Below are 23,996 nucleotides of genomic sequence, written 5' to 3' on the forward strand. Positions count from 1 at the left end.
GAGTTCTCAGGGGCTGATCCAGAGAACCGCTGCCCTGGACCTGAACGCGCCTTTACCCCAAATCGACACCAGTCAGAACGTTGTCCGCCTGCAGGAGAGCCAGCAGCTCCAGGGACTCAACGACCAATTCGTTGATTTCCTTCCCAGGGTAATGCTCAGTGGGGTCCAGGCAGGTGGGTCTCTAAACTGGGTTCTCTGTGTCTTTCCTCTCTTGTCTTAACTGTCTCTCCATCTCACCCCGCCAGGTTCGGCACTTGGAACAGGTCAATACTCAGCTGAGTATCAAACTGAAACTTCTGCAGGATCAAGGCGAATACAAATCCAACATCGAGAGCATGTTCCAGTCCTACATTGAGAATCTGAGGAACCAACTGGACACGCTTCGCAAGGAGAAGGAGAGGTTCGATGCTGAACTGCTCCAAATGCAAGGGCTGGTCGAGGACTACAAGGGCAGGTCAGTGAGCTGCTGCCGGACTTGGTCCCGTATCGCTTCGGAGGCGGTTTCCTATCGGAACGAAACCAAATCCCAGCTGCAGAATGAGATCACTTTGACAAACGGCCACAATGTGAGCTGAGGGAACGGGCCGCAGCGTTGCTCTGTCGGCGCCACTGAACTGCACACGGCCGGGCTGTTACTGTCTGGGAAACACCGGCAGAGGGACTGATCCAGCTCAGAACCTGGTTTGACAGGGTCTAGTTGGTGGCGGGAGGGGGGAGGCGAAGAATAACGGAGACTGAGACAAACAGGGACTGTGATAGGGACGGGCCAGAAAGACTTGAGCCTCGGTAAAACAATCTCTTTCATTCCAGATACGAAGATGAAATCAACAAGCGCACAGAAATGGAAAATGAGTTTGTCCTGGTCAAGAAGGTGAATGTTACAAAGCCACACGCTCCAGTTCTCCGTTTGCGGGCACCTTTGGTCAGTTTGATCCAAGTATTTTCTCCCTGTGCTCTTTAGGATGTCGATGACTCGTACATGAGCAAGGTGGAGCTGGAAGCGAAGCTGGAAGCCCTGACCGATGAAATTGAATTCCTGCGGACTATCTATGACGAGGTAAATATGTGCCTTGCCTCACCAGCTGTCCTTTTGCCAATCTTTTGTCCATTCAAGTCTCATGCAATGTAGCCCGAATGGTTTCCAATCACCTTCCAATCTTTCTCCCCGTGCCCTGTAGGAACTCCGGGAGCTCCAGGCCCAGATTCAGAATACATGTGTCAACGTGCAATTGGAGGGTGGGCCGAAGCTCAATGTGCAGGAGCTGTTGGACATCGCCAGGAAACAGTATGAAGCTTGTGCCCAGCAAAGCCGCGAAGATGCGGAAGTTTGGAAACGGACCAAGGTGAAGGTTCCTATTCTTTGGCCCATCTTTCTGACTCGGGCAGGAGCGTGAACTGTGGGACTAACTCGTTCTCAATATCTGTTTGCAGATGCAGGAACTGTCCATGGCGGCTGGACAAGGTGGCGATGATATCAATGCGCTGAAGGTAGAGATAAAGCAGACAACAGATCAGATCCGGAGAATGAATGCAGACATTGATAACCTGAAAAAAGAGGTACGCACAAGTCTAAAATCAAACTGAACACTGAAAAACACTTTTAAACACCTCTCTCTCTCTCTCCCTGTCTGTCTCTCCGTCTTTTCTGACTTCTCTCCCTGTCTCACACGATCCAAATAGCAATAATTCGTTCAGAAGCGATTGAAGGGTCGGCTGAATGCGGTCCATTTCTAACCGCCTGGGGGGCTCCCTGTTGTCTTTCCCGATGGGAATGTGTTGCTGGTCAGTCTGCAATCCACACCGTCCCGTTTTTCCCAAATCATGGGGAGGAGGGCAAGCCTGTTTTTTTTTGCCAAAGTCTCGCTCGGAGCACTGGGGCTGAGCCTCAAACACTGAAGGAACTGACCAAATGAATATTGATGTTCCTCAGCGTGTGAGACTGGAGGAAGCGATCCGGGAAGCGGAGGACCGCGGTGAGATGTCTCTGAAAGAATGTAAATGTCGGATTTCGGATCTGGAAAACGCCATCCTCCAAGCTCAGCAAGAGCTTTCCGCACAATGCAAGGAATACGAACGGCTGATGAGCATCAAGCTTGCACTGGACATTGAAATTGGCACCTACATGAAACTACTGGAGACAGAAGAGACGAGGTAAGATAAGGGCTAGTTGCTAATCGCAGCCATCACATTGAGTGCTGTGCAGGCAAATTCCAGTCTGCACTTGCAGTTGACTGGTAGCTTTTTATTTTAGATTAGATTACTTACAGTGTGGAAACAGGCCCTTCGGCCCAACAAGTCCACACCGACCCGCTGAAGCGAAACCCACCCATACCCCTACATTTACCCCTTACCTAACACTACGGGCAATTTAGTATGGCCAATTCACCTGACCCTGCACATCTTTGGATGGTGGGAGGAAACCGGAGCACCCGGAGGAAACCCACGCAGACACGGGGAGAACATGCAAACTCCACACAGTCAGTCGCCTGAGGTGGGAATTGAACCCAGGTCTCTGGCGCTGTGAGGCAACAGTGCTAACCACTGTGCCACCGTGCCGCCCACCTACTACCTGTGTCACCTACTACCTGTGGCAACAGGAACGACTGGGCACTTTGCCCGAGGGCAAGGAGCCTGACTGTGCCCATTCAGAAGTGTAGCCCAGGAGATGTCAGTGTCCCTGGGAGAGGGAGATACCTGAGGAAACAGAGGGAAGTCTGACTGTGATTTCCTGTCATTGTCCGCTATAATCTGAGAATGTTTCCTTTCTCAACAGGATGGCAAGTGGGGTAAAAACCCTCAACATCCAGCAAGTACAGAGCCAAGGTAAGAGAATGTCTGTTCTGAGTGAAGGTCGATGATTCTTTCTCCTCAGTATCTGCCCAGCTCCATTCCAATCAGCCATCATCACTCCCCACCTCACAAACCTGATGCTTTCACCATTTGACTTTGCAAAATGGTGCCGAATCTCCACCCTTTGCCATCCTATTTAACATCCCTGATTTACATCACCACACCAGCTTTCAATGTTTAGGACTAGCTTCCATCACTCCTCCCTTCTCTCTCCCTTCTCTGTCTCCTTCTCCACAAACTAGATTTTCCGCCACCTTTTTCTCATCGTCCTGGTAGATTTCAAGGTGGAAATTGTTTCTTTGATTAAGCTCCTGCAAAACATCTTGGGCTATCGTACTTCACTAAAGATACGCTGTGAATTGTAGTCATCTTTCGTGTTGCAATTGTTCTTTTAAATTGTAACACCCAGATAATACGACAAGTTTATTTTTACTCTGTCCCCTTTTCCAGGCGGTATGCAGCAGGGCATGGGCTTTGGAGGTGGATCATCTGCCTTTCAGACCTCGCTGAATTTAGGTGTGAGTAACAGATCGATGTCGAGTGGACAAACTTCATATCAAATGAAGAGCACAGGACTGAGTCAACAAGGGTTCATTTAAAACCAACAGTCTCTCAAAGCAGTTCATTGTCAGAGGTTATACATCCCCTAATTACTGCATTTAGTGCAGTGGTTAATATGTTTGGATTCACTTCATGTCTGCTCTTCAGAACATCTTAGTTAATCTGTTCACATTTCATAGTTTTTTGACATGAAGTTAACATTGACATCTTAACCAGTGCACCAAAGAAAGTAAACTTTGTAAAGGTTTGGGTTTGTGGGAAAAGCAGTCAAGTAACTCATGCTATCTTTGTTGGTATCTTTAAAATGGGGAACTAAAGCCAGGTTTTTGCTATTGAACTCTGTTTCGATATTATGTACAACATTGTATTGGGGATTTACTTTTTCTGTCCTACTCAATAAACGTCTAATCAGCACATCTGGATTGCTTTTTGAACAGCACATTATTAAGTTCACAAAAAGAACAATTTTCATCCTTAGTTGTGAAATTCAAGAACTATCCATTCCTATACCATTAACTTTCAAGAAATATTACGATATTTAGAAAGATGACACTGTATTTTGTACATCAACTGACAGCACAAATACATCATCACTGAAACTATTCAGTACAACATCACTGAAACCATTGTTATGGACTCGACCCGCTCCCCTCAAAATATTTTAAGAAGGTAGCCTAGACTCGAACTTGTTCTTATTATAACGGTGAATGTAAAACATCTGTTCCAGATGCAATGCGAATTGTCAAACGACTTAATGTTAAGCTGTAGTTAAAATACAATCAAAGAAAGACAAACTTAGAATGATTTAACTTGATTGGAAAACTTAATAGGATAATAGGTACAGTAACTATTACTAATTAACTGTTCAGGTATAGCAACATCCCACAAACAGCACTCCCTGGCAAATAGAAAAAATCAGACACTGATTCACGCATGCACTTCTGCAACTCAGGAGGAAGAGAAACATTAATGGGAAATTCAGAGAGAGTGGCAGCCAGGAGACATTCACTGAAGCTTCCAACTATGTTCAGGACACAATAGGTTCCGATATTACTGAAAAAAAATCGATAACCCAGATATCTGGACCTGTGAGAGCAGGACACACCTATTCAGGCTTTTCTTCAGAAAAAAAAACCTCCCAAGCTGATTACTCAAGTGATCTTCAATACTCAGCTCGAAACCTCTGCCTTCCCACCTTGCCAAAATGAAACAGAACAAAATAAATTCTTAAAATGACCACGCAGTGCACAATCACTGAAACCACTCAGTAGACACTCACGGGCACCATTTAGTACACACTCACTGACACCACAGTGCACATTCACTGGCACCACTCAGTGCACACTCACTGACACCACAATACACATTCACTGACAACACCCAGTGCACACTCACTGACACCACTCAGTACACATTCACTGACACCACACAGTACACACTCACAGGCACCACCCAGTACACACTCACTGACACCACTCAGTACACACTCACTGACACCACCCAGTACACACTCACTGACACTACTCAGTACACACTCACTGACACCACGCAGTACACTCTCACTGACACCACTCAGTACACACTCACTGACACCACGCAGTACACAATCACCGACACCACTCAGTACACACTCACTGACACCACTCAGTGCGCACTCACTGACACTACTCAGTACACACTCACTGGCACCACTCAGTACACACTCACTCACACCACTCAGTACACACTCACTGGCACCACTCAGTACACACTCACTGACACCACTCAGTACACACTCACTCACACCACTTCGAACACAATCACTGACACCACTCAGTACACAGTCACTGACACCACTCAGTACACACTCACTGACACCATGCAGTACACACTGACTGACACCGCGCAGTACACTCTCACTGACACCACTCAGTACACACTCACTGACACCACTCAGTACACAATCACTGACACCACTCAGTACACAATCACAGAGACCACGCAGTACACAATCACTGACACCACTCAGTACACACTCACTGACACCACTCAGCACCCTATCACTGACACCACTCAGTACACGCTCACTGACACTATTCAGTACGCACTCATGAACACCACACAGTACACAATCACTGACACCAGTCAGCACCTTCTCACTGACACCACTCAGTACACACTCACTGACACCATTCAGTACACACTCACTGACACCATTCAGTACATGCTGGCTGACACCACGCAGTACACTCTCACTGACACCACTCAGTACACACTCACTGACACCATTCAGTCCATGCTGGCTGACACCATGCAGTACACTCTCACTGACACCACTCAGTACACACTCACTGACACCACCCAGTACACACTCACAGACAGTACTCAGTACACACTCACTGACACCACGCAGTACACTCTCACTGACACCACTCAGTATACACTCACTGACACTATGCAGTACACAATCACCGACACCACTCAGTACACACTCACTGACACCACTCAGTGCGCACTCACTGACACTACTCAGTACACACTCACTGGCACCACTCAGCACACACTCACTCACACCACTCAGTACACACTCACTCACACCACTTAGTACACAATCACTGACACCACTCAGTACACAGTCACTGACACCACTCAGTACACACTCACTGACACCATGCAGTACACACTGACTGACACCGCGCAGTACACTCTCACTGACACCACTCAGTACACACTCACTGACACCACTCAGTACACAATCACTGAAACCACTCAGTACGCATTCACTAATCAGTGCACCATCACTGACGGTACTTAATATATCATTATTGAAAGTACTTGGGCGTCAATTAGCTCAGTCGATTGGGCACTTAGTTTGTGATGTGGACTGATGTCAACAACACGCATCGACTACTCGCACTGGCTGCAGTTACCATGAAGATGCTGTCTTCTGAAGCCTTGCCTGGGGCTTGGTGACCCTGTGGTTAAGCTGACAGCCAGCTTTTTCTCGGATGAATCAGGGGGCTATGACTTTTACATGGTTCTGTTACCATGCGAAATGTGCAACAAGGAGGAAAGGCAAAAGGGCAGATCAGGACCATGTCCCAGACATGTTCTCGATCAAATCTCTGATGCTGACGGGCTCCACTGTAGGTAGGTCGCCTCCATCCCAACTGTGTAAACACGGACTGCAGTGAGACCTAGTTTGAGGGGAAGAATGTAGAATACCTTTTGAGCGCACATTGGGTCAGATTTGAAATGACATATTCAATGTTTACAATTCCCTGTTGGTGCGAGTCTCTGTCGCGGCAGAAAAGGAAACTGTTTGCTGCTGAAAACAGCCAAGGCAGACAGTTAGGAGGCTGGAAGAACACAGCAAGCCAGACAGCATCAGGAGGTGGAGAAGACAACATTTCGGGTATAAGCCTTGTTCAGGGGTGGGCATGAGGGTGAGGGGAGCTGCAGATAAAGAGAGGGCTGTGGAGGAGGGTTTGGGTGGAGTGAGGAACAGAGTGGCGAGGTCAGGATAGGTGAAGACAGGTAGAGGGTATGCCCTGATTGGTCAATGGGAGGAATGAGTCCGGTTGGTAGCTGGAAGGAAGGGTCGGTCAGAGGACTGGAAGGAAGTGCGAGGGGCTGGGAACGGAGTCGGGGGATGGGGAGAGAGGTTATTTGAAATTGAGGAACTTAATGTTGAGTCCTCCAGGCTGTAGGCTCCCAACTGGGTTCATTCCTCCCATTGGCCAATCAGGCCGTACCCTCTACCTGTGTTCACCTATCACTGCCTCACCACTCAGCCCCTCTCTCCACCCAAACCTTCCCCCACACACCCCCTCCCCTTTACCTGCAGCTCCCATTATCCCCACCCTCAGTCCTGAGGGAGGGTTAGACCCAAAACATTCATTTCTCCACCTCCCGATGCTGCCTGGCTTGGTGTGCACTTCCAGCCTCCTGCTTGTCCACCTTGGGTTCCAACATCTGCAGTATTTTTTGTCTCTACCTGAAAGCACCCATCCTTCTCCCAACATGATATTGAATGGTGTGCAGTGAGGAACCGCTGCATCATATACAGGCAATAGGGAAATCGCTGCTGCATGCCACTTTGGCAGCTCTGCTGCTTCTCTCCTGCTGCACTGACGTTGCTTTTACATCATGGGGTGTTTTAGGGCTCACTTCTTATCGGTCATGAAATGGTCAAGAGTGCTTGTGGTACGTCGTTGGGCTGCACCCAGTGGGCAAATGCCCAGGGTCACAATGTAAGGTGAGGTTACAGTTGCATGACACCTTCAATGTCTGGGTGTGTGTGTGCAATGCTTTGGACAGTCACACATGGCCTGGACACAGAGAAATCTCCCTCACAGCACAATGTACTTACTCCAACTACATTGGCCCTGGCCACATCCATTTTCATTTCCATTGAGCACTTGTGGTTTTCAGGAGAGTGGAAGCTCTTTGGGCCGTGAGTTCTGTGAGTCGATCTGAGTCTTGATCTGCACACTGAGCCTGCTAGCATCAAGCCCATCTGGTCAACATGCCAGCAGTGGTATGTAGCTGGGGGTGAGGGTAATGGGAGCTGCAGGTCAAGGGGAGGGTCTGTGTGGTGGAGGGTTTGGGTGGAGAGAGTGGGGCAGTAGTGAGGCAGTGATAGGTGAACACAGGTAGAGGGTACGGTCTGATTGGTCAATGGGAGGAATGAAGCCAGTTGGTAGGTGACAGCTTCGAGGGTATTTTCTTCGGAAGTCAGGCTGTTGCTCACCATCGATAATTCGACCTGAGCCCTTTCGTGGTCTATCTTCGCCCCACTTACACCGTGAGCTGTCCCACATTACCTTTTCACTTTTCTTCTGTTTGGACTCACCATGATTATGTTCCAGTGCCTTTTTCCTGCAGCACTGGACGCTGGATACCTGCACCCACACTTGACTGTCTGTAGATGGACACCTCACATTGACCATGGTGCACCACTTCAGCAACGTGGCTGGGTAGCCCCGAACAATGAGTAACCAGCATCGTGACTGATACTGTACAACTCTGCTCCTGTGTTCCCGTCTCTCACTGGATTGATGGCAATGGATTCACAGGGCTGACCATGGCCAACTCTCCAGGCTGCAGTAGTATGGTCAACCAAACCGTGACCACTCTGAGCAGCTCAGACCTTGCCCAAGCCCCTGGGCTGATATCAGAGACTGCCCAGAACTTGCCAAATTCCAAAGGTGATATTATTTTAGCCAGATTACACACCTTCCAATTAGACAATTTTGTTCTTGGGAAAGTGCTTGTCTTGAATCACACTGGTAGCCAGGAAGTCCCACAAGCTTCATTACATCTTATTTATTTATTTTTATTGTAAATAATAAGCCCTACTGTTCCCAATAAACTCCTGCCCACTGGAAAGCGAGGTACTCTAACATTGTTGAAGCCTTACAACTGCTGACACATTGAGAGTTATAGAGCTTCATCGGGTCGTGCAGCGCGGAGACAGGCCATTTGGCCCAAACTGGTCCATGCTGACCAAAATGCGCATGCACTCTTACCCCATTTCCCTGCACTTGGCCCATATCCTTCTAATCCTTTCCTATTCATGTATTTGTCCAAATGCCTTTTAAATGTTGTTAATGTACCTACCTCAATCACTTCTGCTGGCAGCTCATGCCAGGTGAGAGAAACTGAGGACTGCAGATGCTGGAGATCACAGTCACAAAGTGTGGTGCTGGAAAAGCACAGCTTGGCAGGCAGCATCCGAGGAACAGGCGAGTCCTAGCTTGTCCACCTCTCCCTATAAATCAGATTGCCGTGTTCTGGCAACATCCTTGTAAATTCTTCTGCACTCTTTAAAGTTTAATAACATCCTTTCTATAGCAAGGTGACCAAACCTGAACATAATACTCCAAGTGTGTCCTCACCGATGTCCTGTACAACTGCAACTTAACCTCCTGACTTCTACACTCAAAGCCATGTCTGATGAAGACCGGTGTACCAAAGACCTTCTTCACTGACCTGTCTGCCTGTGACTCCAAAGAGGATTGATAGAGTGGTGGATGTGATCTCTATGTACTCCAATACGGCGCTCGATAAGGTTCCCCATGGGAGACTGGTCAGCAAGGTTAGATCTCATGGAATACAGGGAGAACTAGCCATTTGGATACAGAACTGGCTCAAACGTAGTAGTTAGAGGGTGGTGGTGGAAGGTTGCTTTTCATACTGGAGGCCTGTGACCAGTGGAGTGCCACAAGGATCGGTGGTGGGTCCACTACATTTTGTCATTTATAGCAATGATTTGGATGTTAACCCTGGTGTTATAGTTAGTAAGTTTGCAGATGACACCAAAATTGGAGGTGCAGTGGACAGTGAAGAAGGTTACCTCGGAGCACAATGGGATCTTGATCAGATGGGCCAATGGGCTGAGGAGTGGCAGATGGAGATTAATTCAGATAAATGTGAGGTGCTGCATTTTGGAAAGCAAATCAGAGCAGGACTTATACACTTAATGGTAAGGTCCTGGGGAGAGTAGCTGAGCAAAGAGACCTTGGAGTACAGGTTCATAGCTCCTTGAAATTAGAGTCACAGGTAGATAGGATAGTGAAGAAGGCGTTTGGTATGCTTTCCTTTATTGGTCAGAGTATTGAGTACAGGAGTTGGGAGATCATGTTGCAGCTGCGCAGGACTGTGGTTAGGTCATTGTTGGAATACTGTGTCCAATTCTGGTCTCCTCCTATCGGAAAGATGTTGTGAAACTTGAACGGCTTCAGAAAAGAAGGATGTTGCCAGGGTTGGAGAGTTTGAGCTATAGGGAGAGGCTGAACAGGCTGAGGCAGCTTTTTCATGCAGAGGGTTGTGCGTGTATGGAACGAGCTGCCACAGGAAGTGGTCGAGGCTGGTATAATTACAGCATTTAAAAGGTATCTGGATGGGTATATGAATAGGAAGGGTGCAGAGGGATATGGGCCAAGTGCCGGCAAATGGGCCCAGATGAGGTTAGGATATCTGGCCGGCATGGCCGAGTTGGACCGAAAGGTCTGTTTCCGTGCTGTACATCTCTATGAGTCTACGTCTCCACTTTCAGAGAACCATGCAGCTGAACTCCAAGGTCCCTCTGTTCCACTACACTCCTTAAGGCCCCAGCATTCAGCACGAAACTCCTATCTTGATCTGACTTTCCAAAGTGCAAGACTCACACTTATCTGCATTAACCTGGGCCCACTTCCCCAGCTGATCAAGGTCCTGCTGCAATTTCTGATAACCTTCCTCAGTGTCCACCATCCCGCCTATTTTAGTCTCATCTGCAAAATTGTACTTATTGTATTTAAAAAGCTGTGAGCAAAATACTCAACAATGAATCACTTACCCATTTCACTGCAATGTCACTTTTTATTTTACTCAGGCTGCATGGGGGATTGGCGGTGGGGAGAGGGAGCGTGCAACGTTTCACAGCGCACAATTACCACGGCCTCTCTGTTCCCTCTCATGCACTTTGCACTGCTCATTCTCATAGAGGCTGACCAAGTCAGACAAAAAGCAACACCTCACCCCTCAATAAACTCCGTTATTCACCAAACTCCTCGGTTCAGATTCTGTTGCAAGCTGCACTCAGCGACCAAGTGCGCTCCAATCTCATTGATTGATAAAAACGGCGAGTTCGTTCATTTCCGGCTGGCAGACTGACACTTCCTTGGTGGCCTGCAGAGGTAGAAGACTCAGAAGTGACTCACTAAAGATAGAAACTGTACTGAAAGGTTCAGACTTTATTCTACTTGAACGGGTCATTGGGAGGCAGAGGAGAGGAGCACAGGCTTAAACATGAAAAGAGGAAGAAAAGATTGAATGCTGGGCTGCTCTCCTTTTCCAGACCTTCCTGTGAAATCGGGACCCAAATTGCATGATACAGAATGGGTTTCCACTTCGTGCATGTGATTTCCTGGACAGCGCTGGAGCAGATTGGGATGTTACTTTGGCAGAAGGTGAAATCCCAAAGGGACAGGGTGCTAGTTGGCGAGATGGCTACTGTGTGCTGCAAAATAATAGCAACAGCACAACTTCATTTGGGCTGGGGTTGGGTTTGCACCTGTCTACTCATCCTGCCCCTGACAATGTAAGCCAGTGGCAAACCACCACTGACTCACTGTCAAGAAAATGGTTCAGGATGAGACATCAGCAGACCACGAGTGAAGGACCCAGTTTTGGTCTGGGCACTGATGACGGAATGAAATTTGGAAAAGAAGGAATAGGAAGGATTCCTTCTATGAATTCCCCCCATGAACAATAGGTCACCATCATCCCTGACTCCTGCACTGCCATTCTCCTGGATAACACCATTGTCTAGAAATGTAAATAGATCACCCAGAAATACATTCCGAGCTGGGGTGTCTGAAGCACTACAAGGGAGTAGCTCAGCACCCAGTAACTGCTGGCCTTGCTGGTGATTCCGTTCCCTCGTGAATGAATCACCAAAAATGGACGCTTTTGTTTTCATTTGAACCCTTTCGAAAGTATTGGTTCCCCAAATCTATCAATCGAGCTTCTAGCAGACATTGTGACGCAACTCCAGAGCAAGTGAGACTGGCTCAGAGGTAGGGACATTACCACTGAACTGCAACGTTTACAATTGATGCTGGTTGGGGAACAATGGGCGCTGGAAGCTCTCGTCAATTCGCCCATTTGACCAGTTGGTGGAGCCTCTAGAACACAATCCTCAGGAACTGTGTGTCTGTGGAAAGAGGGTTCTTCCAAACGCCTGTCACACTCTGCTCTCTCTGCATCCTGTCAACCCGAACAAGCACCAAAACAGCTCAGTCCTCGAACTTTGTCAGCAAGGCTCACCTTCAACTTCAATTCATACTTTCAACATCAGAAATCCGCTCAAAGAGGCAACGTTTTAAGCAATAAAGACACATTTGTCGCGAAAAGGCAGCCTCTGGTTGGGCGGATCAACTTGCAAATGTTCAAAGCGGGCGGAGGTGGAGGGATGCACAGAGTCTCTGAGGGTTGGAGGGAGCCCAGACAGGGAGAGGCCAAAGTGGGTATTGGGTCAGAAGGAGTGTCATAACATGGAGAGGAGTGCGAGCCCCCCCCCCTTGGATCTGGGTGGTCCCGGGCATTGAGTGAACACGGACTGTTGGATGTGGGCAATGGGGGGCGGGGGGAGAATGGGTGACCGTTCAGGAGGGGACTGGGCTAGCAGCACACACTGCCGAGTTGAGGAAAGGCCTGAGACAGCTGATGACACAGAGTGGGCGTCGTGTCTGGGAGGAGAGAGAGAGAGAGAGAGGCTGGGCTCCCCCCAAGCGGACCCGTTCCCCCTCCCCCTTCCCAGCCCCGGGAGCACAGGGTGACGGCTTGTTCCTTCCCTCTGTCGGCTGCTCCATTGTGGGCGGCTCCTTGTCAGCTGTCAGTCCCTTGGCCAGCCCCCTCACACATCCACTGGGACATAAAAGCAGCCGAGTCAGCCCTCAGCCCTACCGAGCTGTTCAGTTTCGGAGTGTGCTCTCTCTCTCTCTCTGTCTCTCTCTCTCTCTGAGTGTGGGTCTCTGTTTCTGTCCACCCCCTGAACAACCTCGAAATGACATCGCAAACCATCATCACCACCACCAGCAGCAGCAGCAGGAAGAGCGGAGGGATAGGAACTAGAGGGAGCATGCATGGATCCGGGTTTTCCGCCGGCTTCAATCGGTTGGGAGGCGGAGGGAGTTTTCAGACATCCCGGCGCGCCCAAAGTGTGGTCCTGGGACCAACCCAGAGGATGTCAGCCTCCAGATTCTCCACTGGCTCTCGGATGTCCGGCATCGGCAGCAGCAGAATGAGTCTAATAGGAGGGGGCTCCGGCAGGATGGGCTTCGGGGGAATGAGTTCTCAGGGGCTGATCCAGAGAACCGCTGCCCTGGACCTGAACGCGCCTTTACCCCAAATCGACACCAGTCAGAACGTTGTCCGCCTGCAGGAGAGCCAGCAGCTCCAGGGACTCAACGACCAATTCGTTGATTTCCTTCCCAGGGTAATGCTCAGTGGGGTCCAGGCAGGTGGGTCTCTAAACTGGGTTCTCTGTGTCTTTCCTCTCTTGTCTTAACTGTCTGTCCATCTCACCCCGCCAGGTTCGGCACTTGGAACAGGTCAATACTCAGCTGAGTATCAAACTGAAACTTCTGCAGGATCAAGGCGAATACAAATCCAACATCGAGAGCATGTTCCAGTCCTACATTGAGAATCTGAGGAACCAACTGGACACGCTTCGCAAGGAGAAGGAGAGGTTCGATGCTGAACTGCTCCAAATGCAAGGGCTGGTCGAGGACTACAAGGGCAGGTCAGTGAGCTGCTGCCGGACTTGGTCCCGTATCGGTTCGGAGGCGGTTTCCTATCGGAACGAAACCAAATCCCAGCTGCAGAATGAGATCACTTTGACAAACGGCCACAATGTGAGCTGAGGGAACGGGCCGCAGCGTTGCTCTGTCGGCGCCACTGAACTGCACACGGCCGGGCTGTTACTGTCTGGGAAACACCGGCAGAGGGACTGATCCAGCTCAGAATCTGGTTTGACAGGGTCTAGTTGGTGGCGGGAGGGGGAGGCGAAGAATAACGGAGACTGAGACAAACAGGGACTGTGATAGGGACGGGCCAGAAAGACTTGAGCCTCGGTAAAACAATCTCTTTCATTCCAGATACGAAGATGAAATCAACAAGCGCACAGAAATGGAAAATGAGTTTGTCCTGGTCAAGAAGGTGAATGTTACAAAGCCACACGCTCCAGTTCTCCGTTTGCGGGCACCTTTGGTCAGTTTGATCCAAGTATTTTCTCCCTGTGCTCTTTAGGATGTCGATGACTCGTACATGAGCAAGGTGGAGCTGGAAGCGAAGCTGGAAGCCCTGACCGATGAAATTGAATTCCTGCGGACTATCTATGACGAGGTAAATATGTGCCTTGCCTCACCAGCTGTCCTTTTGCCAATCTTTTGTCCATTCAAGTCTCATGCAATGTAGCCCGAATGGTTTCCAATCACCTTCCAATCTTTCTCCCCGTGCCCTGTAGGAACTCCGGGAGCTCCAGGCCCAGATTCAGAATACATGTGTCAACGTGCAATTGGAGGGTGGGCCGAAGCTCAATGTGCAGGAGCTGTTGGACATCGCCAGGAAACAGTATGAAGCTTGTGCCCAGCAAAGCCGCGAAGATGCGGAAGTTTGGAAACGGACCAAGGTGAAGGTTCCTATTCTTTGGCCCATCTTTCTGACTCGGGCAGGAGCGTGAACTGTGGGACTAACTCGTTCTCAATATCTGTTTGCAGATGCAGGAACTGTCCATGGCGGCTGGACAAGGTGGCGATGATATCAATGCGCTGAAGGTAGAGATAAAGCAGACAACAGATCAGATCCGGAGAATGAATGCAGACATTGATAACCTGAAAAAAGAGGTACGCACAAGTCTAAAATCAAACTGAACACTGAAAAACACTTTTAAACACCTCTCTCTCTCTCTCCCTGTCTGTCTCTCCGTCTTTTCTGGCTTCTCTCCCTGTCTCACACGATCCAAAAAGCAATAATTCGTTCAGAAGCGATTGAAGGGTCGGCTGAATGCGGTCCATTTCTAACCGCCTGGGGGGGCTCCCTGTTGTCTTTCCCGATGGGAATGTGTTGCTGGTCAGTCTGCAATCCACACCGTCCCGCTTTTCCCAAATCATGGGGAGGAGGGCGAGCCTTTTTTTTTTGCCAAAGTCTCGCTCGGAGCACTGGGGCTGAGCCTCAAACACTGAAGGAACTGACCAAATGAATATTGATGTTCCTCAGCGTGTGAGACTGGAGGAAGCGATCCGGGAAGCGGAGGACCGCGGTGAGATGTCTCTGAAAGAATGTAAGTGTCGGATTTCGGATCTGGAAAACGCCCTCCTCCAAGCTCAGCAAGAGCTTTCCGCACAATGCAAGGAATACGAACGGCTGATGAGCATCAAGCTTGCACTGGACATTGAAATTGGCACCTACATGAAACTACTGGAGACAGAAGAGACGAGGTAAGATAAGGGCTAGTTGCTAATCGCAGCCATCACATTGAGTGCTGTGCAGGCAAATTCCAGTCTGCACTTGCAGTTGACTGGTAGCTGTGATCCCTGAGAATGGAATGGGATGGAATACAGGCAGTGTGAATGTGAAGGTGGTTCTGTAATCAGTGACTGACCTCCAGGTCCCACTGAAAGGTCAGGACCCCCACTCCTCACCCTCCAATAGCTTGCTGTCACCTACTACCTGTGGCAACAGGAACGACTGGGCACTTTGCCCGAGGGCAAGGAGCCTGACTGTGCCCATTCAGAAGTGTAGCCCTGGAGATGTCAGTATCCCTGGGAGAGGGAGATACCTGAGGAAACAGAGGGAAGTCTGACTGTGATTTCCTGTCATTGTCCGCTATAATCTGAGAATGTTTCCTTTCTCAACAGGATGGCAAGTGGGGTAAAAACCCTCAACATCCAGCAAGTACAGAGCCAAGGTAAGAGAATGTCTGTTCTGAGTGAAGGTCGATGATTCTTTCTCCTCAGTATCTGCCCAGCTCCATTCCAATCAGCCATCATCACTCCCCACCTCACAAACCTGATGCTTTCACCATTTGACTTTGCAAAATGGTGCCGAATCTCCACCCTTTGCCATCCTATTTAACATCCCTGATTTACATCACCACACCAGCTTTCAATGTTTAGGACTAGCTTCCATCACTCCTCCCTTCTCTCTCCCTTCTCTGTCTCCTTCTCCACAAACTAGATTTTCCGCCACCTTTTTCTCATCGTCCTGGTAGATTTCAAGGTGGAAATTGTTTCTTTGATTAAGCTCCTGCAAAACATCTTGGGCTATCGTACTTCACTAAAGATACGCTGTGAATTGTAGTCATCTTTCATGTTGCAATTGTTCTTTTAAATTGTAACACCCAGATAATACGTCAAGTTTATTTTTACTCTGTCCCCTTTTCCAGGCGGTATGCAGCAGGGCATGGGCTTTGGAGGTGGATCATCTGCCTTTCAGACCTCGCTGAATTTAGGTGTGAGTAACAGATCGATGTCGAGTGGACAAACTTCATATCAAATGAAGAGCACAGGACTGAGTCAACAAGGGTTCATTTAAAACCAACAGTCTCTCAAAGCAGTTCATTGTCAGAGGTTATACATCCCCTAAGTACTGCATTTAGTGCAGTGGTTAATATGTTTGGATTCACTTCATGTCTGCTCTTCAGAACATCTTATTTCATCTGTTCACATTTCATAGTTTTTTGACATGAAGTTAACATTGACATCTTAACCAGTGCACCAAAGAAAGTAAACTTTGTAAAGGTTTGGGTTTGTGGGAAAAGCAGTCAAGTAACTCATGCTATCTTTGTTGGTATCTTTAAAATGGGGAACTAAAGCCAGTCTTTTGCTGTTGAACTCTGTTTCGATATTATGTACAACATTGTATTGGGGATTTACTTTTTCTGTCCTACTCAATAAACGTCTAATCAGCACATCTGGATTGCTTTTTGAACAGCACATTATTAAGTTCACAAAAAGAACAATTTTCGTCCTTAGTTGTGAAATTCAAGAACTATCCATTCCTATACCATTAACTTTCAAGAAATACTACAATATTTAGAAAGATGACACTGTATTTTGTACATCAACTGACAGCACAAATACATCATCACTGAAACTATTCAGTACAACATCACTGAAACCATTGTTATGGACTCGACCCGCTCCCCTCAAAATATTTTAAGAAGGTAGCCTAGACTCGAACTTGTTCTTATTATAACGGTGAATGTAAAACATCTGTTCCAGATGCAATGCGAATTGTCGAACGACTTAATGTTAAGCTGTAGTTAAAATACAATCAAAGAAAGACAAACTTAGAATGACTTAACTTGATTGGAAAACTTAATAGGATAATAGGTACAGTAACTATTACTAATTAACTGTTCAGTTATAGCAACATCCCACAAACAGCACTCCCTGGCAAATAGAAAAAATCAGACACTGATTCACGCACGCACTTCTGCAACTCAGGAGGAAGAGAAACATTAATGGGAAATTCAGAGAGAGTGGCAGCCAGGAGACATTCACTGAAGCTTCCAACTATGTTCAGGACACAATCGGTTCCGATATTACTGAAAAAAAATCGAAAACCCAGATATCTGGTCCTGTGAGAGCTGGACACACCTATTCAGGCTTTTCTTCAGAAAAAAAAACCTCCCAAGCTGATTCCTCAAGTGATCTTCAATACTCAGCTCGAGACCTCTGCCTTCCCACCTCGCCAAAATGAAACAGAACAAAATAAATTCTTAAAATGACCACGCAGTGCACAATCACTAAAACCACTCAGTACACACTCACGGGCACCATTTAGCACACACTCACTGGCACCACAGTGCACATTCACTGACACCACTCAGTACACACTCACTGACACCACAGTACACATTCACTGGTACCACGCAGTGCACACTCACTGACACCACTCAGTACACATTCACTGACACCACACAGTACACACTCACAGGCACCACCCAGTACACACTGACTGGCACCACTCAGCACCCACTCCCTGACACCACTCAGTACACGCTCACTGACACCACCCAGTGCACACTCACTGACACCACTCAGTACACAATCACTGATACCACCCAGTACACACTCACTGACACCACTCAGTACACACTCACTGACACCATACAGTACTCACTCACTGACACCACTCAGTACACGATCACTGACACCACACAGTACACACTCACTGACACCATACAGTACTCACTCACTGACACCACCCAGTACACACACACTGACACCACTCAGTACACACTCACTGACACCACTCAGTACACAATCACTGACACCACTCAGTACACACTCACTGACACCACCCAGTACACACTCACTGACACCACACAGTACACAATCACTGACACCATTCAGGACACACTCACTGACACCACGCAGTACACAATCACTGACACCACTCAGTACACACTCACTGACACCACTCAGTACACGCTCACTGACACCACTCAGCACCCTCTCACTGACACCACTCAGCACCCTCTCACCGACACCACTCAGTACACACTCACAGACACCGCTCAGTGCACACTCACTGACACTACTCAGCACACACTCACTGGCACCACTCAGTCCACAATCACTGACACCATTCAGTACACACTCACTGAAACCACTCAGTACACACTGACTGACACCACGCAGTACACACTCACTGACACCACTCAGTACACAATCACTAACACCACACAGTACACACTCACTGACACCACTCAGCACCCTCTCACTGACACTACTCAGTACACATTCACTGACACCACTCAGTACACACTCACTGACACCACCCTGTACACAATCACTGACACCACCCTGTAGACACTCACTGACACCACTCAGTACACAATCACTGACACCACACAGTACACACTCACTGACACCGCGCAGTACACACTCACTGACACCATTCCATACACAATAACTGACACCAGACAGTACACACTCACTGATACCACGCAGTATACACTCACTGACACCACTCAGTACACACTCACTGACACCACACAGTACACACTCACTGACACCACGCAGAACACGCTCACTGACACCACTCAGCACCCTCTCACTGACACCACTCAGTACACACTCACTGACACCACGCAGTACACAATCACCGACACCACTCAGTACACACTCACTGACACCACTCAGTGCACACTCACTGTCACCACTCAGTACACAATCACTGACATCATTCAGTACACACTCACTGACACCACTCAGTACACACTGACTGACACCGCGCAGTACACACTCAAAAACACCACTCAGTACACAATCACTGACACCACTCAGTACACAATCACTGACACCACTCAGTACACGCTCACTGACACCACCCAGTACACACTCACTGACACCACTCAGTACACACTCACTGACACCACGCAGTACACAATCACTGACACCACCCAGTACACACTCACTGACACCACTCAGTACACACTGACTGACACTGCGCAGTACCCTCTCACTGACACCACTCAGTACACATTCACTGACACCACTCAGTACACAATCACTGACACCACACAGTACACACTCACTGACACCACGCAGTACACACTCACTGACACCACCCAGTACACACTCACTGACACCACTCAGCACCCTCTCACTGACACCACTCAGTACACAATCACTGACACCAGTCAGTACACACTCACTGACACCATTCAGTACACACTCATGAACACCACACAGTACACAATCACTGACACCAGTCAGCACCCTCCCACTGACACCACTCAGTACACGCTCACTGACACCATTCAGTACACACTCACTAACACCACACAGTACACAATCACTGACACCAGTCAGCACCTTCTCACTGACACCACTCAGTACACACTCACTGACACCATTCAGTACACACTCACTGACACCATTCAGTACATGCTGGCTGACACCACGCAATACACCCTCACTGACACCACTCAGTACATACTCACTGACACCACCCAGTATACAATCACTGACACCATACAGTACACTCTCACTGAAAACCACGCAGTACACACTCACTGACACCACTCAGTACATACTCACTGACACCACCCAGTTCACAATCACTGACACCACTCAGTACAAACTCACTGACACCACCCAGTACACACTCACTGACACTACTCAGTACACATTCACTGACACCACGCAGTACACTCTCACGAACACCACTCAGTACACGCTCACTGACACCATGCAGTACACAATCACCGACACCACTCAGGACACACTCACTGACACCAGTCAGTGCGCACTCGCTGACACTACTCAGTACACACTCACTGGCACCACTTAGTACACACTCACTCACACCACTCAGTACACACTCACTGGCACCACTCAGTACACACTCACTGACACCACTCAGTACAGACTCACTCACACCACTTCGTACACAATCACTGACACCACTCAGTACACACTCACTGACACCACTCAGTACACACTCACTGACACCATGCAGTACACACTGACTGACACCGCGCAGTACACTCTCACTGACACCACGCAGTACACACTCACTGACACAACACAGTACACTCTCACTGACACCACTCAGTACACACTCACTAACACCACCCAGTACACACTCACTGACACCACACAGTGTACGCTCACTGACACCACTCAGTACACAATCACTGACACCATTCAGAACACACTTACTGACACCACGCAGTACACAATCACTGACACCACTCAGTACACATTCACTGACACCACTCAGTACACACTCACTGACACCACTCAGCACCCTCTCACTGACACCACTCAGTACACAATCACTGACACCAGTCAGTACACACTCACTGACACCATTCAGTACACACTCATGAACACCACACAGTACACAATCACTGACACCAGTCAGCACCCTCCCACTGACACCACTCAGTACACGCTCACTGACACCATTCAGTACACGCTCACTGACACCATTCAGTACACACTCACTAACACCACACAGTACGCAATCACTGACACCAGTCAGCACCTTCTCACTGACACCACTCAGTACACTCTCACTGACACCATTCAGTACACACTCACTGACACCATTCAGTACACACTCACTGACACCACTCAGTACATGCTGGCTGACACCACGCAATACACCCTCACTGACACCACTCAGTACATACTCACTGACACCACCCAGTACACAATCACTGACACCATACAGTACACTCTCACTGAAAACCACGCAGTACACACTCACTGACACCACTCAGTACACACTCACTGGCACCACTCAGTACACACTCACTCACACCACTCAGTACACACTCACTGGCACCACTCAGTACACACTCACTGACACCACTCAGTACACACTCACTCACACCACTTTGTACACAATCACTGACACCACTCAGTACACACTCACTGACACCACTCAGTACACACTCACTGACACCATGCAGTACACACTGACTGACACCACGCAGTACACTCTCACTGACACCACTCAGTACACACTCACTGACACCATTCAGTACACAATCACTGAAACCACTCAGTACGCATTCACTCATCAGTGCACCATCACTGACGGTACTTAATATATCATTATTGAAAGTACTTGGGCGTCAGTTGGCTCAGTCGATTGGGCACTTAGTTTGTGATGTGGACTGATGTCAACAACACGCATCGACTACTCGCACTGGCTGCAGTTACCATGAAGATGCTGTCTTCTCAAGCCTTGCCTGGGGCTTGGTGACCCTGTGGTTAAGCTGACAACCAGCTTTTTCTCGGATGAATCAGGGGGCTATGACTTTTACATGGTACTGTTACCATGCGAAATGTGCGACAAGGAGGAAAGGCAAAAGGGCAGATCAGGACCATGTCCCAGACATGTTCTCGATCAAATCTCTGATGCTGACGGGCTCCACTGTAGGTAGGTCCCCTCCATCCCAACTGTGTAAACACGGACTGCAGTGAGACCTAGTTTGAGGGGAAGAATGTAGAATATCTTTTGAGCGCACATTGGGTCAGATTTGAAATGACATATTCAATGTTTACAATTCTCTGTTGGTGCGAGTCTCTGTCGCGGCAGAAAAGGAAACTGTTTGCTGCTGAAAACAGCCAAGGCAGACAGTTAGGAGGCTGGAAGAACACAGCAAGCCAGGCAGCATCAGGAGTTGGAGAAGACAACATTTCGGGTGTAAGCCTTCTTCAGGGGTGGGCCTGAGGGTCAGGGGAGCTGCAGATAAAGAGGGGGCTGTGGAGGAGGGTTTGGGTGGAGTGAGGAACAGAGTGGTGAGGTCAGGATAGGTGAAGACAGGTAGAGGGTATGCCCTGATTGGTCAATGGGAGGAATGAGTCCGGTTGGTAGCTGAAAGGAAAGGTCGGTTAGAGGACTGGAAGGAAGTGCGAGGGGCTGGGAACGGAGTCGGGGGATGGGGAGGGAGGTTATTTGAAATTGAGGAACTTAATGTTGAGTCCTCCAGGCTGTAGGCTACCAACTGGGTTCATTCCTCCCATTGATCAATCAGGCCGTACCCTCTACCTGTGTTCACCTATCACTGCCTCACCACTCAGCCCCTCTCTCCACCCAAACCTTCCCCCAAACACCCCCACCCCTTTACCTGCAGCTCCCATTATCCCCACCCTCAGTCCTGAGGGAGGGTGAGACCCAAAACATTCATTTCTCCACCTCCCGATGCTGCCTGGCTTGGTGTGCACTTCCAGCCTCCTGCTTGTCTACCTTGGGTTCCAGCATCTGCAGTATTTTTTGTCTCTACCTGAAAGCACCCATCCTTATCCCGACATGATATTGAATGGTGTGCAGTGAGGAACTGCTGCATCACATACAGGCAATAGGGAAATCGCTGCTGCATGCCACTTTGGCAGCTCTGCTGCTTCTCTCCTGCCGCACTAACGTTGCTTTTACATCATGGGGTGTTTTAGGGCTCACTTCTCATCGGTCATGAAATGGTCAAGAGTGCTTGTGGTAAGTCGTTGGGCTGCACCCAGTGGGCAAATGCCCAGGGTCACAATGTAAGGTGAGGTTACAGTTGCATGACACCTTCAATGTCTGGGTGTGTGTGTGCAATGCTTTGGACAGTCACACATGGCCTGGACACAGAGAAATCTCCCTCACAGCACAATGTACTTACTCCAACTACATTGGCCCTGGCCACAACCATTTTCATTTCCATTGAGCACTTGTGGTTTTCAGGAGAGTGGAAGCTCTTTGGGCCGTGAGTTCTGTGAGTCGATCTGAGTCTTCATCTGCACACTGAGCCTGCTAGCATCAAGCCCATCTGGTCAACATGCCAGCAGTGGTATGTAGCTGGGGGTGAGGGTAATGGGAGCTGCAGGTCAAGGGGAGGGTCTGTGTGGTGGAGGGTTTGGGTGGAGAGAGTGGGGCAGTAGTGAGGCAGTGATAGGTGAACACAGGTAGAGGGTACGGTCCGATTGGTCAATGGGAGGAATGAAGCCAGTTGGTAGGTGACAGCTTCGAGGGTACTTTCTTCGGAAGTCAGGCTGTTGCTCACCATCGATAATTCGACCTGAGCCCTTTCGTGGTCTATCTCCGCCCCACTTTCACCGTGAGCTGTCCCACATTACCTTTTCACTTTTCTTCTGTTTGGACTCATCATGATTATGTTCCAGAGCCTTTTTCCTGCGGCACTGGACCCTGGATACCCGCAACTACACTTGACTGTCTGTGGATGGACACCTCACATTGACCATGGTGCACCACTTCAGCAACGTGGCTGCGTAGCCCCGAACAATGAGTAACCAGCATCGTGACTGATACTGTACAACTCTGCTCCCGTGTTCCTGTCTCTCACTGGATTGATGACAATGGATTCACAGGGCTGACCATGGCCAACTCTCCAGGCTGCAGTAGTATGGTCAACCAAACCGTGACCACTCTGAGCAGCTCAGACCTTGCCCAAGCCCCTGGGCTGATATCAGAGACTGCCCAGAACAAGCCAAATTCCAAAGGTGATATTATTTTAGCCAGATTACACACCTTCCAATTAGACAATTTTGTTTTTAGGAAAGTGCTTGTCTTGAATCACACTGGTAGCCAGG

The 23,996-nt window shown here is 48.8% G+C and overlaps 2 protein-coding genes across 2 annotated transcripts; both read left to right on the top strand.

Annotated features, from left to right (window-relative positions):
* The first annotated feature begins 335 nt into the window (after positions 1-335).
* On the top strand, positions 336-3,449 carry LOC148134678 (keratin, type II cytoskeletal 8-like). The gene is made up of 8 exons (XM_087985490.1): positions 336-454; positions 811-871; positions 962-1,057; positions 1,179-1,343; positions 1,432-1,557; positions 1,931-2,151; positions 2,774-2,823; positions 3,301-3,449. Exons 1-8 carry the CDS (start codon positions 336-338, stop codon positions 3,447-3,449), a joined length of 987 nt encoding a protein of 328 aa, XP_087841616.1.
* Positions 3,450-12,603: 9,154 nt separating this feature from the next.
* LOC148134679 (uncharacterized) lies at positions 12,604-13,703 on the top strand. The gene is given in 2 exon segments (XM_087985491.1): positions 12,604-12,888; positions 12,890-13,703. Coding segments are annotated over 2 exon segments (843 nt in total). The 3' UTR covers positions 13,448-13,703.
* Positions 13,704-23,996: the final 10,293 nt, after the last annotated feature.

The sequence above is a fragment of the Chiloscyllium plagiosum genome, unplaced genomic scaffold (assembly GCF_037043375.1).
Source record: "Chiloscyllium plagiosum isolate Xiang-an unplaced genomic scaffold, Cpla_swu_hap1 HiC_scaffold_53X, whole genome shotgun sequence".
NCBI lineage: Eukaryota > Metazoa > Chordata > Chondrichthyes > Orectolobiformes > Hemiscylliidae > Chiloscyllium > Chiloscyllium plagiosum.

Coding starts and splice junctions, on each gene's coding strand:
- LOC148134678 (XM_087985490.1), top strand. CDS start 336: ATGTTCCAGTCCTACATTGAGAATCTGAGGAACCAACTGGACACGCTT. Junction 455..810: donor GTCGAGGACTACAAGGGCAG/GTCAGTGAGCTG, acceptor CTTTCATTCCAG/ATACGAAGATGAAATCAACA. Junction 1,058..1,178: donor TGCGGACTATCTATGACGAG/GTAAATATGTGC, acceptor CGTGCCCTGTAG/GAACTCCGGGAGCTCCAGGC.